The sequence below is a fragment of the Gossypium hirsutum genome, chromosome A11 (assembly GCF_007990345.1).
Source record: "Gossypium hirsutum isolate 1008001.06 chromosome A11, Gossypium_hirsutum_v2.1, whole genome shotgun sequence".
Taxonomy (NCBI): domain Eukaryota; kingdom Viridiplantae; phylum Streptophyta; class Magnoliopsida; order Malvales; family Malvaceae; genus Gossypium; species Gossypium hirsutum.
The window spans coordinates 118,863,575-118,881,506 of record NC_053434.1 but is presented as its reverse complement, the minus strand read 5'-3'; the positions used below and the strand labels follow the sequence as shown (position 1 = coordinate 118,881,506).

General features: G+C 32.4%; 1 protein-coding gene and 1 long non-coding RNA gene across 4 annotated transcripts; one reads left to right on the top strand and one right to left on the bottom strand.

Moving 5' to 3' along the window:
• Positions 1-1,005: 1,005 nt before the first annotated feature.
• On the bottom strand, positions 1,006-3,019 carry LOC121210100 (TMV resistance protein N-like). The gene is made up of 3 exons (XM_041082199.1): positions 2,865-3,019; positions 1,499-1,734; positions 1,006-1,301 (listed from the first exon to the last, which is right to left on the bottom strand). The coding sequence occupies exons 1-3, from the start codon at positions 3,017-3,019 to the stop codon at positions 1,273-1,275; spliced, it is 420 nt and encodes a 139-aa protein (XP_040938133.1). The 3' UTR covers positions 1,006-1,272.
• Positions 3,020-11,534: 8,515 nt separating this feature from the next.
• LOC121209438 (uncharacterized) lies at positions 11,535-15,696 on the top strand. Of its 3 annotated transcripts, XR_005904584.1 has the most exons (8): positions 11,563-11,915; positions 12,609-12,716; positions 13,406-13,560; positions 13,667-13,786; positions 13,933-13,985; positions 14,359-14,517; positions 14,653-14,719; positions 15,313-15,696. It is a non-coding gene; the product is annotated as an uncharacterized lncRNA (long non-coding RNA). The 3 variants fall into 3 exon arrangements; XR_005904585.1 differs by lacking the exon at positions 13,667-13,786 and having other exon boundaries at positions 11,535-11,915; positions 15,435-15,655; XR_005904583.1 differs by lacking the exon at positions 13,667-13,786 and having other exon boundaries at positions 11,567-11,915.
• Positions 15,697-17,932: the final 2,236 nt, after the last annotated feature.

Genomic DNA, 17,932 nt, shown 5'->3' with positions numbered 1-17,932 from the left:
TAGATTACACCAAAACAGATACAACGAACTTTCACAACTACAATAAACATACTCTTAACTACTGATAGATTACTGAACTTACAGATCAATAAAGATGAATGCTTACATGTATATCATTTTTACTAACCATACCATTCTTTTTTCCTTTTTTTTTTTTTGAAATGTTAAGCATTAAAGTTTAACATTAATATTATACATAGATTTTCTTACTTTTATTGTCGATGATCATTCTTCAATCATTTCTGTAGCCTAAATAAACATAAGACAAAAAGTCGTAAATTTAAAAAAGCATTATTATTTTGGTTGAAATTAATAAACAAAAACAAATTAAAATAAAACATTTTTCAACCAAACTAAAAATAACATTCTTTTATATATATATATATATATATCCTGCAGGTCTTTTTAATATTTATAATAAAAAATTAAAGGACGTATTTTAGAAATGTAGACAACAAGTGTACTCTTTGTACTTTATCATATTTATATAACACTTTATAAATGTAATAGGTTATATATGTTTTTGGTAACATCATAGTTTTCCATTGATCTAAATTTAATTATCTCACTTTTAATACTAACTGTTTAAATTAATTAAGCTAAAATCAGAATATACATATATAATTTCTATGGAATGACTTACAGTGTTTTCTATTAGCACATGATAAACGTCTCTTTCTGCCCACAATCTGCAACGTTTCCACGTTCATCAACAGATTTTTCCCTAACAATTTTTCTTCCCATTTCTTGTAGCAAGTCATGCATCCACAATTTATGTCTTTATAACTTTTAGTAGAGATTTCTTAATAAGAACATCAATTCCAATATTGGAAAAAACTCAACCATCTTATACTTTCATTACAAAATCTTTCTCTCCCCATTAAAGAAGCATGCTATATCTAGAAATATGTTTTGCTCAGTTTGGTCCAATCCATCAAAGCTTATTTGAAGTCTCTCAATAATTTCTTTGTTGGAATCTCTTTCAAGTCTTCTATTGCACTTCTCCATTGGGTTGCATCTCTACCACACAAAAAGGAACCGAAAACTTCAAGAGCTAAGGAAAGACCTCCAGCATATTTTAAAACATGTTTAGAAAGCTCACTAAAATCATTTTCTAGCCTTGTCTCACTATTAAAAGCTTTTAAATTGAAAAGTTGAAGTGCATCATTGGCATTCAATGTTGTAGGCTTATACACATCATCAACTCGAAAAGATCGGAGCAAATGTTCATCTCTTGTTGTTACAATGATTCTGCTCCCTAGACCGAACCAATCACGCCTTCCAACCAAGCATTTTAAGTGCTGTAGGTTATCAACATCATCAAGAACAACAAGAACCTTTTTGTTAGATAACCTGTGGTTAATTAAGGCATTTCCTTCGTGAACATTAAAGAAATTAAAGTGTTCCTCAGACAAAATTTGGGAAAGAAGTTGTTTCTGTAGCGAAACAAGTCCATATTTATTTGAAACTTCTCGAACATCAGCAAGAAAGCTTTTACCTTCAAAATGAGGTGACATACGAGTGTAAGCAACTCTTGCAAGAGTCGTTTTGCCGATGCCACCCATTTCACAAATTCCAACAATGCGGACATCGTCTTCACCAATGTCTATTTTCGCATACAGCTCCTCCAAGCGTGAACTAATTCCAACCAACCCATCATGGACAATTGGAAATGTTTCACATAATTTTGCTGATATTTTTTTAACAATATCTCCAATAAATTCGGTTTCATGCCTATAAACACAAACACAAACAAAATTTGGTTTCTAAACAAGAAATCAACAGCTAATGGGCATGGACATATATATATATTGATATAACATGTATTCTAATATATATAAGTTTGCTCGGCCAAATTTAAATTTTCATTTTGCTTTGGGTATGATGTCTGTGTTGTTTATATTTCTTTGGGTTTTCTTGTTCTTTTGGTGGGGATAGATGGGTTTTTTGTTTCTTGATTCTGAGGGTCGTGGCAGCAGTTTTGTAGTGCTGTCTGAAAGGCCTTGAGTCAAAGAGTCTGATATCGGGAGTTTTGGGCTTCATGGTCTCTTAATCAAGTGGTAATGATGCGTAGATTTTCAACAGAGTGAAATTTTTCCGTAATGAAAGCTTTACTTGTTGGGATTGGTCTTTTGCTGTTTATGTTAGTGAGTTGAAAATGGAGAACAACATCATTAATAGAGTGATGAAAGGAAATCTGGGTCGAAATAAAATTTTAATTTTTAATAGTCTATTATCTTATAACTTTTAAAAGATTAAATCAAATTTTTATATATTTTTTTTATTTTAGGGGGGTTGGGGCCCCTACTAGCTCCTCTAAATTCGCCTCTGATCATTGAGCTTAGTACTAGAAAACAAAGAAGAGAATAAATTATCTGTTAACATTTGTTAACTTTGCTTACGTGGTAGTCCATGTATATATTATATAAGCAAATAATTATTTTTAAAAATTTTAAAATATTAAAAAAATATATTTAATATTTTTAATAATTTTTAAAATAATTCTAAATTTATTAATTATTAAAGAAATTAATTAACCGTTAACATGCCATCCACGTTTATGCTATATCAATAAAGTGAACAGAAGTTAACTTTTCCATTATTTAGAGATGATTTGAAAAACAAGACAAATTTAAAGAGTAAAAGAAAATGAAAAATTAAATTGAAGGTTAAAATAATTTTAATAAAATTGTAGGGTAAAATAATTATTATGTTATTATTATTATTACCAATTGTTAAGGCCTGATAACACTATAAAATAAAAATTTTGAAAATTTCATAAATAATAGATAATACAGAAAAAGAAAAAATAAAACTGTAATCATTAAGCTTGATAGTAGAAAATAAAGAAGAGAACGAATTACCTGTTATTTAAATGCCATCCCTTGATGTTAGCCACTTGAGTCAAAGCATTCCGCCACCTTCGGATTTTGTCTTTGTCTTCCTTATATCTCTCTTCGTGTTTAGCAAAGGCTTTTTCAACTTTTCTTTCTGTTTTCTCAATTATACGGATCCACATCATAAAAAATTGGAAATACTTTATGATCCTTCTTGTTCTTTTGTTTAATAATCTCAGCAAGCTCCTCCAAGCATATGGAACCCACCCATTGTTTGAAAAGTCAAAAAGGGTGGGCACCGAAAGTAGAAAGTAAAATTGGTTGGCAAGTTGGGTTAAAAGTTGGCATGGGATAATTGCAATTTTGGTCCCTAATTGTATAGGGACATTGCAAGTTGATCCTTGAACCTCAACTATAAATAGGCCTAACCATTTCTTACTTTCTTCATCCCACACTTGCCATTCTCTACTTAAGGCAATTGTTCTCTCTCCCTATTTGTAAACTTTCACTTGTATTTTTGGAGTGAAATATATTTGGTAGTGCCCGAGGACGTAGGCAAAATTTGCTGAACCTCGTTAAAATTCTAGTGTTCTTTATTTTTGTTCTGCATATTTTGCAAGTGTCATTGTAGTGATTTATTGTGCTATTAAATTACGATAGAGGGATATTCTGGCTAGGAAAGATCTGGTATGTAAGCGATCCTCGTGATCCACCTCTCTTTCCTGGGAATTGAACTTAGTGTGATTTTTCAGTACAATAATTTTACTCTTTCACACGCTTCCACGCAACAATTGGTACCAGAGCCAGGTTCGTACTTGGGGAATACGACCGTTTACGGTACTATTCACGTATACGGCACTATTCACGTATACAGTACTATTCACGTATACGGTACTATTCACGTATACGATACTGTTCACGTATACAGTAGTTGGGACTGAGGAGAAAAATGGCAGCAGCATCGTCATCAGCAAGGACTACTGTGACAAATGCAAAATTTGAAGTAGAGAAATTTGACGGTACCAATAATTTTGGTATGTGGCAGTGTGAGATCCTGGATGTCTTATGTCAGCAAGAGCTGGATATAGCCCTTGAAGAAAAACCTGACAAGATGGATGACAAGGAGTGGGCCAAGATCAATAGACAGGCGTGTGGTACAATCCGCCTATGTTTGGCCAAAGAGCAGAAGTACTCCGTCATGAGGGAGACATCAACGAAGAAGCTGTGGGATACATTGGAAGAAAAGTTTCTAACGAAAAGTCTTGAAAATAGGCTTTATATGAAAAAGAAACTTTTTCGGTTCACGTATGCACCCGGTATGTCAATGAATGACCATGTGAACTCATTCAATAAAATTTTAGCAGACTTGCTAAATTTGGATGAGAAATTTGAAGATGAAGACAAGGCATTATTGTTGTTGAATTCCCTTCCTGATGAATATGATCATCTTACCACCACATTGCTTCATGGGAAAGATTCAATCACATTTGATGCAGTCTGTAGTGCGTTGTATAGATCTGAGACTCGAAAGAAAGATAAAAGAGATCACAGAGATACAACTGCAGAAGTCTTAACAGTAAGAGGTCGTTCACACAGCAGCAAACCTGGTAGAAGGGGTAAGTCCAAAGGGAGACCCGCCAAAGATGAATGTGCCTTTTGTCGTGAGAAAGGGCATTGGAAAAAGAATTGTCCTAAGTTACAAAAGGGCAAGTCTATTTCTAATGCATGTGTAGCGGAGCATGATGAGGAGTCAGACTTTAGCTTGGTTGGCATGGCAATGGCATGTCAAACGGATGAGTGGATATTGGATTCGGGATGTACTTACCATATGTGTCCTAATAAGGACTGGTTTTCTAGTCTTGAAGAACTAGAAGGTGGAGTTGTTTTTATGGGCAATGATAGTGCCTGTAAGACAATGGGTGTAGGTACAATCAAATTGAAGAACCATGACGGCTCAATCCAAGTTCTGACAGATGTTCGCTATGTACCCAGCTTGAAGAAAAATCTCATCTCATTAGGGGCCCTAGAATCTAAAGGGCTCACAATCACTTTGAGAGATGGATTACTAAAGGTAGTAGCTGGGGTATTGACGGTGATGAAAGGCACTAGAAGAAATAACTTGTACTATTTAAATGGAAGTACAGTTATTGGATCAACATCAACAGCTTCTGCGAAAGATGCAGATTCAGAGGCTACCAGGTTATGGCATAGGCGATTGGGACATGCTGGTGAAAAAGCTTTGCAGACTTTGGCGAAGCAAGGCTTGTTGAAAGGTGCAAATTCTTGCAAATTAGAATTCTGTGAACATTGTGTTCTGGGCAAGCAGACGAGGGTAAAATTTGGTTCAGCAATTCACAATACGAAAGGAATTCTGGACTATGTTCACAGTGATGTGTGGGGACCTACCAAAGTGGCTTCTTTGGGAGGTATGCACTATTTTGTCATTTTTCTTGATGATTATTCAAGAAAAGTATGGGTGTATCTAATGAAAAGAAAAATGAAGTTTTGGATGCATTTCTGAAGTGGAAGAAGATGGTGGAGACTCAGACAGGTCGAAAGGTCAAACGACTTCGATCAGATAATGGTACTGAGTACAAAAATGATCCATTTCTACAAGTATGTCAAGATGAGGGCATTGTGCGACACTTCACTGTTCGAGATACACCACAGCAGAATGGGGTGGCAGAACGCATGAATCGGACTATACTGGAGAAAGTTCGATGTATGTTGTCCAATGCTGGATTGGGCAAGGAATTTTGGGCTGAGGCAGTTACATACGCGTGCCATCTAATTAACCGATTGCCATCAGCTGCAATAAATGGAAAAACTCCTATGGAGATGTGGACTGGTAAACCTGCTACTGATTATGATTCTTTACATGTTTTTGGTTCCACTGCATATTATCATGTAAAAGAATCTAAGTTAGACCCAAGAGCAAAGAAAGCATTATTCATGGGTATAACTGGTGGTGTAAAAGGATACCGTCTCTGGTGTCCTGATACAAGGAAGATTGTTTTCAGTAGAGATGTAACTTTTGATGAATCAACCATGATGAAGAACGAGGATTCACAAAAGGATGACAAAACCAGTAGTACTTTGCAGCAGGTGGAGTTTGAAAAGGTTAATGATGATCCAGCTAATATTGAAAGAACAAATGATGAAGAAGTTTCGACCCAAGAACTTCTACAGCAACAAGATTCAATTGCATATAGGAGGCCAAGAAGAGAGATTCGTAAGCCTGCTCGCTTTGACGATATGGTGGCCTATGCACTTCCAATTGCAGATGATGATGTTCCTTCCACTTACACAGAAGCAATAAGTAACTCTGATGGTGTAAAGTGGAAGCAAGCTATGAATGAAGAAATGCAGTCTCTTCATAAAAATAGGACTTGGGAGTTGGTGAGACTGCCCAAGGGAAAGAAGGCAATTGGATGCAAATGGGTATATGCAAAGAAGGAAGGATTTCCTGGTAAAAATGAAATTCGATACAAGGCTAGATTGGTAGCAAAGGGTTACGCTCAGAAAGAAGGAATAGACTACAATGAAGTGTTTTCTCCAGTTGTCAAGCATTCGTCTATTCGGATTTTGCTAGCCTTGGTTGCGCAATATGATCTTGAACTAGTTCAGCTTGATGTGAAGACCGCGTTTTACACGGTGATTTGGAAGAGGAAATCTATATGACTCAGCCAGATGGATTCAAGGTTGCTGGAAAAGAAAATTGGGTTTGCAAACTGACAAAGTCGCTTTATGGATTGAAGCAATCTCCGAGGCAGTGGTACAAGCGATTTGATCAGTTCATGAAAGGGCAAAGGTACACAAGAAGTAAATTTGATCATTGCGTGTATTTTCAGAAGCTACAAGAAGGAACTTTCATATACTTGCTCTTATATGTTGATGATATGCTAATAGCATCTAAGAGCAAAGTTGAGATTGAAAGATTGAAGACTCAACTCAATCTCGAGTTTGAGATGAAAGATCTAGGAGAAGCTAAAAAGATTCTCGGCATGGAAATATGTAGAGATAGAGCTCATGGCAGAGTTAGCTTGTCTCAGAAGCAGTATTTGAAGAAAGTACTACAGCAGTTTGGCATGAACGAGCAGACCAAACCTGTAAGTACCCCGTTGGCTTCTCATTTCAAGCTTTCTGCACAACTATCTCCTTCGACGAATACGGAACGAGAATACATGTTGCAAGTTCCGTATTCTAATGCAGTGGGTAGCTTGATGTATGCAATGGTGTGTACAAGACCCGACATTTCACAGGCAGTTAGTATAGTGAGCAGGTATATGCATAATCCTGGAAAAGGACATTGGCAAGCTGTGAAATGGATTCTACGGTATATTCAGAAGACCGTGGATGTTGGATTACTGTTCAAGCAGGATAATACACTTGGTAAAGGTGTTATTGGGTACGTTGATTCTGACTATGCCGGTGATTTGGACAAGCGAAGATCAACCACCGGTTATGTGTTTACACTTGCTGGAGGACCAATAAGTTGGAAGTCTACACTACAGTCTATAGTTGCATTGTCAACCACAGAAGCCGAGTACATGGCTGTAACAGAGGCTGTAAAGGAGGCTATTTGGTTACAAGGTATGGCTAAAACCTTGGGGTTGGTTCAGGAGCATATTAACGTGTATTGTGATAGTCAAAGTGCTATTCATTTAGCAAAGAATCAAGTCTATCATGCACGTACAAAACATATCGACGTACGATTCCATTTTGTGCGGGAAATTATTGAAGAGGGGAAAATTTGTCTTCAGAAGATCAAGACTGCAGATAATCCCGCAGATATGATGACCAAGGTGGTAACATCAACCAAGTTCGAACATTGTTTGAACTTGATTAATATCCTGCAAGTTTAACAGTTGAAGAAGGCACTATCAAGTATTGTTGTCAAAGGCAGAAAGAATTGTGTGAAGATAAGATTATCCTAATCAAATCTTCAAGGTGGAGATTATTGGAACCCACCCATTGTTTGAAAAGTCAAAAAGGGTGGGCACCGAAAGTAGAAAGTAAAATTGGTTGGCAAGTTGGGTTAAAAGTTGGCATGGGATAATTGCAATTTTGGTCCCTAATTGTATAGGGACATTGCAAGTTGATCCTTGAACCTCAACTATAAATAGGCCTAACCATTTCTTACTTTCTTCATCCCACACTTGCCATTCTCTACTTAAGGCAATTGTTCTCTCTCCCTATTTGTAAACTTTCACTTGTATTTTTGGAGTGAAATATATTTGGTAGTGCCCGAGGACGTAGGCAAAATTTGCTGAACCTCGTTAAAATTCTAGTGTTCTTTATTTTTGTTCTGCATATTTTGCAAGTGTCATTGTAGTGATTTATTGTGCTATTAAATTACGATAGAGGGATATTCTGGCTAGGAAAGATCTGGTATGTAAGCGATCCTCGTGATCCACCTCTCTTTCCTGGGAATTGAACTTAGTGTGATTTTTCAGTACAATAATTTTACTCTTTCACACGCTTCCGCGCAACAAAGCACCAACCTGAAAAGGCATATGTTTTCGAGAAAATGATTACTGAGCACCATGATTGTTGAATTGCTTTGAAGAGCTCGGGTGCGAGCTCTTCTCCGACTTCCAGCCTTGGATCATCCCTGAAAGTGACAATTCCACTCCTCTTTAGAGCATCATAGAGATGATCTGTGAAGTTGTTGCGGGTATCTTCACCACTAAAACTCAAAAAAACATCATATTTTTGTCTAGAAATAGATGAAGATTTTGAAGGTAAGGACAACATGATGAGAAAGAAAAAGATATCTGACACTTGTGTTGAAAATCAGATAACAGATCGCCTAATAGCCAACCAGAAACAAACTACAAACAGTCTTTTAAGTATAGGAGTATCAAGAATGAGAAGAATAGCTGAAATTTCAGACAGAGGTTTCTCAGTATAGGAGTATCAACATGTTGAAGGTAATGACAACATGAAGTGTGAGAATGAAAAGATATCAGAATATGGCATTCGAAATCTGAAAATTAAGAAGAGAACAACAGATGAAATTTAAAAGGAAACAAAACAAAGGTTTCTCAGCAATTTCAGTAATAATACAAATAAAAGCGCGTAAGGGTGGAAATCCATAGTCATAGTCAGTGAAGAATTTTTGCTTTGTTGACTATTTTTCGTCTAAGCAATGGAAGATAAATATCGAGTGTGCCCAAGAATTTACGGAACTGGGAGCCAAGGATGATAAAAATCGAGTATGCCCAAGAACTTACGGAACTGGGAGTCAAGGATTGCGTGAAATTCCTTATTTGCGCCCTAAAAGTCGAGATAATGGTGTTGAATTTGATAAAATGCCCCTGGCTGCCATGTACAAATAAAATCTAACATATTCGATTCTACACTATCCCAACCAAAACCAATACGGATTTTGATATTCAATCTTCAACTATTTCTATCTAAATCTTTTATCAAATATAGCGAGGGTCATTCAACTAGTCCAACTGACTGCTTCAACTAGTTTGATGGGTTTATGGGACAATTGATCCAATCCTTTATTCTGAACTGGTACCTCAACTAATTACTGATCTAACCCATTCGACCCACTAGTCCAACTCTAAAAATAAAGGTTATTGGAGTAACTTAAGTTAATATGTGGAGTGGAGTAATTTTAGTCAAGTTTGATATAAAAAGGAAAGAGGAAAAACAATATAATAATCTGAATCAAGATGATGGACGTGAGTTAGGCCATATATATGTTGAACAAGGAAATTTATTAGAGTAAGACCTTAACTACTACCTTTGACCTAGTCCATAGTCTCCATTTGCTTAATAATGCATATGACTTCTATTATCTATGAAAAATGGGTAACGTACGGCACTCAATAGCCTTCGATTGTTGAAACATGCAAATGACTTCTATTATCCATGAAAAATAGGTAATTCATATTAACTACCATATTATTTATAAGTTTATGTTCTAATCATTTAACTTCAAAATGTTATAAAATTATAATTGAGCTACTTAAAAGTTTTCATTAAAGTTAATGGGCTGTTAAGATTATTGTTGTATGACATTCTTTGTTTGCACTACCTACACCAATAGAAAGTTCTTTTTCCTTTCTCTTTTTTAGTTCAGTTTTTTCCATGAAATAACTTTAAACATTATGAATCTGCAAACTCCACTACAGGAAAATAGGGCTTTAGCGGCATTTTTAGCGGTGTTTTATCACAAAATGCTGTAAAAATTGTAAAACACAGAGCAATAGCGGCGTTTTACCGCTAAAAATAGAGCAATAGTGGCATTTTACCAAAAATGCCGCTAAAAACCAGAGCATTAGCCGCACTTTCGGTAAAACGCCGCTAAAAACCAGAGCATTAGCGGCGCTTTCGGTAAAACGCCGCTAAAAACTAGATCATTAGTGGCGCTTTTGGTAAAACGCCGCTAAAATTTATATAACCCTCTAAAACCCTAAACCCCCAAAAAAATCATAAACACTAATCTATAACCCCTAAACCCTAAAAAACCCTAAACACTAAACTATAACCCTTAAAACCCTGAACCCCAAAAACATCATATGGATGTTGATGTGTATATACATAGATATTAATGTAAAAGCTTATGTTCATAATAAATTATGGAAGCAATACTTAATATTGAATAAATTTATTTTTCGGTTTAGGGTTTAATATTTAAGGTTTAAGGTCTATGATTTAGGGTTTTATGGTTTAAGTTTAATGGCCATGGGTATATAGTATGTTAATCTCAAGTGAATCATATTCAATAATTAAATCCTAAACCCTATAATTAATTATTATTATCGATAATAGATATCTTGATTTTGATAAAAAAATATTTTTTTATATATTAATAAGGTGTTATACAATGGTTTAGTGTGCAATTATTGTTATATATTAAAAATATTTTTTCGAAATCCAAAATCCCCGGTAAATGTTTCTTTTTCTAACAATGGTTTAGTGTGCAATTGGATTTATGAACTTTAATTTGATCCAGTTCTTGTAAATTATTAACACATTTATTGATATAACATCATTTTATATTTATATATTGCATACATAAATATTTATATTTATCCAATATAAAAATATATTGATGTATTTATTTTTTAAAATGTGTATGATTAAATCAAAATTAAAGTTTCAACTATACATTTAAACCACAATTAGAATTTCACGTTTATAATTACACATTAAACCGAAATTCATATATAATTCTGAGATGTATCTCTATCAAAATTTAGGTATATACATATAATTAAATTCCATTTATATAAAAATCTAAACAACTAATGCAACCATACTTAAAAGAATAATGCTTGTATTGCTGTGTCATTTTGTATTTTTTTAATTCATTGATTTCATTTTCAATTTCATTTTATTTCTGTTAAAGTTTCCTTTTGTATTTTATATGATAATTTAAAAATTATAAAAATCTTCAAAAAAATTTAAAATTTAAAATTAAAAAAATAAAAAAATAAAAAATAAAAATTTAAAAATTTAATATTTAATATTTTAGTCCATATTTCAATTAAAAAGTTCAATATTCAAAATTAAAAAAAATCCAAAAATGATAATCTCACCACAAAAATTTTGAAAAAAAAATAGAAAAAAATATGTTAAAAATAAAAAAAATTAAAATTAAGCAATAGTGGCGTTTTTATATAAAATGCCACAAAAAATTTTACACAAAACGACACCTTTTTGTTACCCCAAAATGCCTTGACTTTTTTCCCAAAATTAGTTCCTCCATTCCCCCCGAAATCCCAAAATTTCACATGAAATCTCTTTTCTCCCTCTTTTCTTTTTCCCAAAATCGGTTCCCTCCCCCCTCCCCAAAGAAATCCTAAAATTTCACTGAAATTAGTAGAAGCAATGATCAAAGAAGCAATGGAGTTTATGTTACCTTCTCTACTTCACTTCTCCAATAGAAAAAGAAAAAACCCTAGCGGCTACACTCTTCCTCACTTCTTAAACTAACCGAAGAAAACAATCACAGAAATGGAGTTTTCTCAAGCTGACTTCGATCTCCTTTTAGTTGCCGAACACACTCGTAAAACCTCTGAAGTCAACTATGCCTAGGACCCTCTTGATGCTGAGGTTCCTTCTTTATTTCTTTCCTTTCAATTTTTTTTATAATTTGTTTCTTTGTTTGCAGTTACTTGCCTCTGTTAATCGATTTTAATAGCAATGAGGTTTTAATTCTTTTATTCTTATTTTCTTCTTTGGTTTGAGGCTTTTTTTTAAAGAAATCATTCTGGGTTTCCTATTATCGGTTAAAAATGGACTATTATCTATGTTTTAGTACTATATTTCTATTTAAAAAAAGAGAGGATATAAGTTTTTAAGTTCTAATGCATATCGACTGTTTTAAAATAGATCTACCAGCAGCAGTCCCTGTGGTGACTGAAAATTTTTAAGTAATGGTTCGTAGTTCAGAATCGAGAACATGTTGAAAACTTTTGTTTTTTCTTAAAGGTTCCTCTAGGTTTAAATTTTGAAGGTAAAACAAAAGGAAAAGTGAAAGTAAACATGCAAGAAAGAAAGACGAAGTTTTCAGGCTTATTCTGTTAACTAGTAAGGAAAGATAGCAGCTTTAGGATGCTAATCTTATCTGAGTGTTTAATTGTTAATTGTTAATTCCAGTGAGTAAACATAATACTAATATGTTTTGTAAACAATGATAAGTTGATTCTTTGTTGAGAAGTTCAATATATTCAGTACGGGAGAAAACTCTATTTGATCATTTGTGTGGATTGAAGCTGGTGATCTAATGGTAAAGTTATTTTACAGATTGGTCCTTTGAGATGTTGGCTTGGAGGCTTGTGTCTTTTACGATCCATTGGTGATATGGATGTTGGGGAGTTCATTGTTCCTGTTCCATACGTAAAGCAAGTAAAGGTTTGTCTTACTCTTTCATAATCTACTTGCATAATGTAATTTATATCTTTTAGTTTGCTTGTCCTGATATCTTGATTTAACTTGTGCACTTAATAGTATTGGATATCGATATTTATTTGAAAGGGCCAACTAAAATTATATATGCAAACAATATTTCAATTAAAAAATAAAAATCTCATGAAATGCATTAGTTTTAGAGATTCATAAATTTCAAATATGTTATCAATTTATTCTTCATTATAAAATCTCAATAAGAAAAAGTATCTAGTTTTAAGTTTTATAAAAAGAAAAGTTTTTCATAAGCGGTTAAGATAAGGTGATTTATCTAGCACTAAATAGAGACATCAAAAAGAACATCTGAATTTTGAGAAAAAAACAGAACTTTTAAGATATTCATGTGAAGCCAAGAATATATGTATATATATTTGGAAAAAAGCTTCTTAACAAAAAAATTGGCTTTCTTTTATCAGTTTTTGTGGTTTTTAGTTTACATGATAACATGAGTTCTCCATCACTTGATTTGAGGTGTCGCCCCTATATAATTAAGAATGCAGTGAATAGACTCAACATAAAACAATCAATTAGCAAAAATAATACAATGAAAGCTAGTGGTTCAATAATCCATCCACGTGGAGTTTTTTTTCTTTTTTGGGGAATGATCAATTCGCTGGTGTCTTATATATCTACAGGCTTTCTCTTGGGATTTATTTGCAAAACAACAAGGTGAAGAGAGAAGAGGCGAAAAGCTTGGTGAGAGAGAAAGGGAGATTTTAAGATTTGCAAATGTCTTCAACAGTGGTATCTTCACTTTATGTAGTTTGCAGTGATGCAGCTGGGATTGCAGGTATTATGTTTTTCTTTTTACCTGTCTCTCAAGCTCCTTTTTCAACTCTCATATCAAAACAGAACTCTAAATCAGTTGATTTCAATGAGTTCTTTTCTTTTTTCAGGTAACATCTTTGCTTTTGTGCTGTTCTTGTAATCTAGATTCCATACTTTTGACGCTTCATCTTGAAGAAACTTGTTGGGCATCTGATAATAATTAGGGAACAGATAAACTGTTGCAGATGGTTGGGCCTTCTATAAATTTGCTTGCTGTATTTTCTATGTTATTGTTTTTTATGTTATAAGTACAGATTCCTTTTATTTTATTTACAGATACTTGGTTGTGCTATGTACTTTGTGTAATTTGTTGAGAAATTCTTATCTTTTGCAGGTAAATAAACCATCAGTTATATTCATTGATGAAATTGATGCTTTAGCAACTAGGTATGATAATCTTGTTGCTACTCCTATCCCTTCTTTTTTTAATGCAAGAATTTGTTGAAACCACACCATTTGTTGACATCTGAAGGCGAATGAGGTATAAGCTTTGCAGATATAGTTTGCAACTAAGCATTAATATTTTGCATCTGATTTAAATCAAGTGATTGGAAATGGAAATATAGTTGCCCTGGTTATCTTTTATGGTATTTTATAAGGCATTGAGAATGGGCTACACTCGTTACCTTTTACAGGCCAATTATCATTGCAATTATGAGTAGGAAGATAACTATAGATGAATTTAGTGGAGAGGAGAAAAACATAGTTGTCTTTAAGATCATATGTGAATGATTTTCTCTCTTGCTTTCTATTTGATCAGACGTCAGGGGATTTTCAAGGAAACAACAGACCACCTGTATAATGCAGCCACTCAGGAGCGGGAAACTACTTTGAATCAGCTACTAATGGAGGTTGAGCTTTGTATTTGTAGGATCCCAGCAATGAAATTTACCTGAAATCTTTGGAAATGTCTGCTAAGGTAGGTCTCTCTCCATACTTGGTATGATTTATTCTTTAAATAATGCTTATATTTCATTATTTATGCCTTAACTCATAACTCATAACTCATAACTCATAATAGAATTCTTATTTTTTTGTGTTTATCCTTTACCAGCAAAGGCAGTAGAAGATATGGTGTTATTGAATGTGATCCACTAGTTCGCAAAGGACTTGAGAAAACTGTAAGTAGTCTTTAATAGATGGCACTTAACAAGCATTCCATTCATAAATATTATATTATTATTTTTATATAAGATTGTTATTTTAATTATATAATTGAATAAATGTATAAGTTCGAGCTTAAAACTATTGTTAGTTTTGTGTTATAATTTGTTCCAAAGTTAATTTTTTACCCAGAACATGCTCTGTATCTATTATTTTGTTCGTTGAAACAACTCCTTAATTTTATACTAATTGTTCCTTGATATAATTCATCGCGTTATGTGCACAAGTATTTAAATGATCATGATAGCAGCTGGAATTTTTTTCTATTTTTGCAAGAGAAATTATAGCTCTAATTAATTTATATGGAGGACAAAATGAAATGAAAAAGGTAGAAAGAAAGGAACTCTAGCTGTCTCAAGTCCCTACTAAATTAAAGTGTTGCAAATTGAAGTGTTTAAATGCTATAAATTGAAGTGCTTAAATGTTGTAAATTGAAGTGTTTTAAGTACTACAAATTGAAGTGTTTAGTTGCTGGAAAAAAGATCTCTTTTCCTGCAATTTTGTAGTTAACGGATTTAGGTTTCACATTACATTATTTTGTATGTTGTAGGTACATATTATGCACAGCCTTTTCAACGACTTCTGCATTAACAGACTGGAGTAGTGTACAAAAATCCTTTAGACACTTTCAGACTAGTCAAATCTATAATATTTTTTCCCCTCTGTTTGTAGGTTCATTGGCATCTTGTCCTGATGAGAGTGTAGCTGATGAAGCTTTAAACTTTGCATTGTCCTCCGAGGTATTAGAATTCCTAGTTCAAAACTTAGCAATTTGTCTTGATAAAAGACCTTTGCATTTTTAGTGTTGTTTAGGTTTGCAAACAAGATGCTATATTTGTTCTTGTATTTATTTATATTTAATCTACTTTTATTATTTATTTTAGTTTTGATTCTATATTTTTATTTTTATTTTAATATTTAATAACTTGAGTTCTAACTTTTGGATTTTAATTGTGTTATTAATTTATTATTTTAAATTCTAAATATGAATTCATCAATTTTTATATTTAGTTTTAAAGTTAAATTTTTCATAGAAAATTTAATTTGATAATGAATTTTAATAGAATTTTTTATATTTATATCATGGATATTATTCTTCTCAATATTTTGATAATGAATTTTAATTTTTCATGACCTTTATAATATTTTATAATAATTTTTTTTTTAAAATTTCATGACCTTTAGTGGCGCTTTTGGGAAAAGCGCCGCTAAAGGCAAAAAAAAAACGCCGCTAAAAGTCTGTTTTCTTGTAGTGCTCTAACACTGACTGTCAGTTGAACTTGGATCTAAGGAATGTTCCTCTATTCGTTGATGGGTATTGATCCATCAGACCGATTATTGAATTTTTATTTGGCGCTCGCTAGTTAAATATATATATTATATAGAAACTAAATAACCCAATGAATTCAAAGAAGAAAAAAACTTTGGAACTTGAAAACTTTCGAATAGTTCAATAACCATTTCATAACTTTATGAAGTTGAGTGATCAAAACGAAATTATTAGTAGATTAGTTTTTACTTTGGATGCAGTTTTTCCATGAAAAATTAGTGTTGAGTGAAACAAGATTAACATTTAATTTTAATTAAACTTAAATTAAATTTGGGTAAAGTACAAAAATAATCACAAAACTATGCTTTAAATTTTAAATTTAAATGCGTGTTTTAAATGTGTCAAAGATTTCTGTACTATTCTAATTTAAATTGACTAATTTAAATTTTAGTCAATGTAATTTATTTTGAGACATTGAGTTCCTATATTTTTTTATTTAAAAATTTTGGTGACCCATCAATTTGCAATTAAAATAATTGATTTGGTTCTAATAAAAAATTAAAATAATTTTTTAGCCATCATTATTTATAGTTTGTGTCAATTTGTTCCATATTCTTTAAAAATATGTAAACAATTACAAAAATATTTAAAATATTTTTGTATATTTCAATAAAATATATAGAAAAATTGTGAAAATTTAAAAACTCTTTAAAATTTTAAAAAATAAAAAATTTTAAAATATATGAAGAATTTTTTTTCACAAATTCAAAAATAAAAAATAGTATTATTTACTTTGACACATCCATGGGTCAGGCTGAGTTGTGTCGTTGCTTGGGTCCAAACAAATTTCAAGCTTAGGCTCGTTTTCAACTTGATTCTCCCAAAAAGTCTATTTTACTGTCCAAAAATTAATAAAATAATAAAAATATAATGTTATATTAATATTTTACAATTAAATTTAATTTTAAAAATATTTTTTTATTATTTATATTGAAATAGGCCTAAATTTGGTTGATTCCGAGTGTCTGTATCATTATTTAAAATTATTTTATACTAATATTTTATATACTTTATAATTAAATTTACATAAAAATATTTTTGATATATAATTAATCTAATTGAAATAAATACAAAATTGTTCAAATTTGATTTAATATGAACCACAGAAATAGCTCAAAGTTCGGAGAGACCTTATTCATAGAGTAAATTAATAAACTTGTTTAGGGTCAGCAGCTCGCTCGACCCAATAAGCCTAGTTAGGCTGGGCTTGGACAAGGTTTTCTATGTCCTAGGTTGGATTGCCCAAATTCAATTTAAATAAAAATAAAATATAAAAAAATATTTTTAATATTTTATTAATTTTTTAGTAGTATAAGCTTTTTGGGTGTGTTGAGCTAGCCAAAAACAGACTTGGGCTTGAAATTTTTGGTGCTTGAGTCACGGTCCAACCTATGGATAGGTCCAAGTTATTTTTCAATGTTATTCAAATTCTTCATTTTCTATAAACTAATTAAGTTCAATACATATGTCTGACACATATATCAATACACCCTCGACACACAAATGTTTTTCAAAGTTCTCTATAAAAGTTCTTCCTCCCTATCGTCTTGTGTGAAAAAAGTCAAGCCTATAGTTATGTATTGTTCCATATTCTATATATCATTAAAACTTTCATCTTTCAAAGCTTTATTTCTATTTTTCCTCTTATGGTCTTTAGCACTCCAACTCGATTTAGTTGTGGTATTTACTATGATTCAATTGTTCATGAACTGAAACCAATTGATGATGATTTTAATGTCTTCCCATTTACTGAACTTTAGAAAGGTTATTACAATGGTGCAGTTAAAGTCCTAAGTGTAGCTCTTATCGATATTATGCACATGAATCGAGAGCTCTAGTT

Excerpts from the sequence above, each read along its gene's own strand:
- LOC121210100 (XM_041082199.1), bottom strand. The coding sequence starts at position 3,019 with ATGTGGATCCGTATAATTGAGAAAACAGAAAGAAAAGTTGAAAAAGCC. Across the intron at positions 1,735-2,864 it reads GGATGGCATTTAAATAACAG|GCATGAAACCGAATTTATTG; the intron begins GTAATTCGTTCT and ends TTGTGTTTATAG. Across the intron at positions 1,302-1,498 it reads TATGTCACCTCATTTTGAAG|CACTTAAAATGCTTGGTTGG; the intron begins GTAAAAGCTTTC and ends GATAACCTACAG.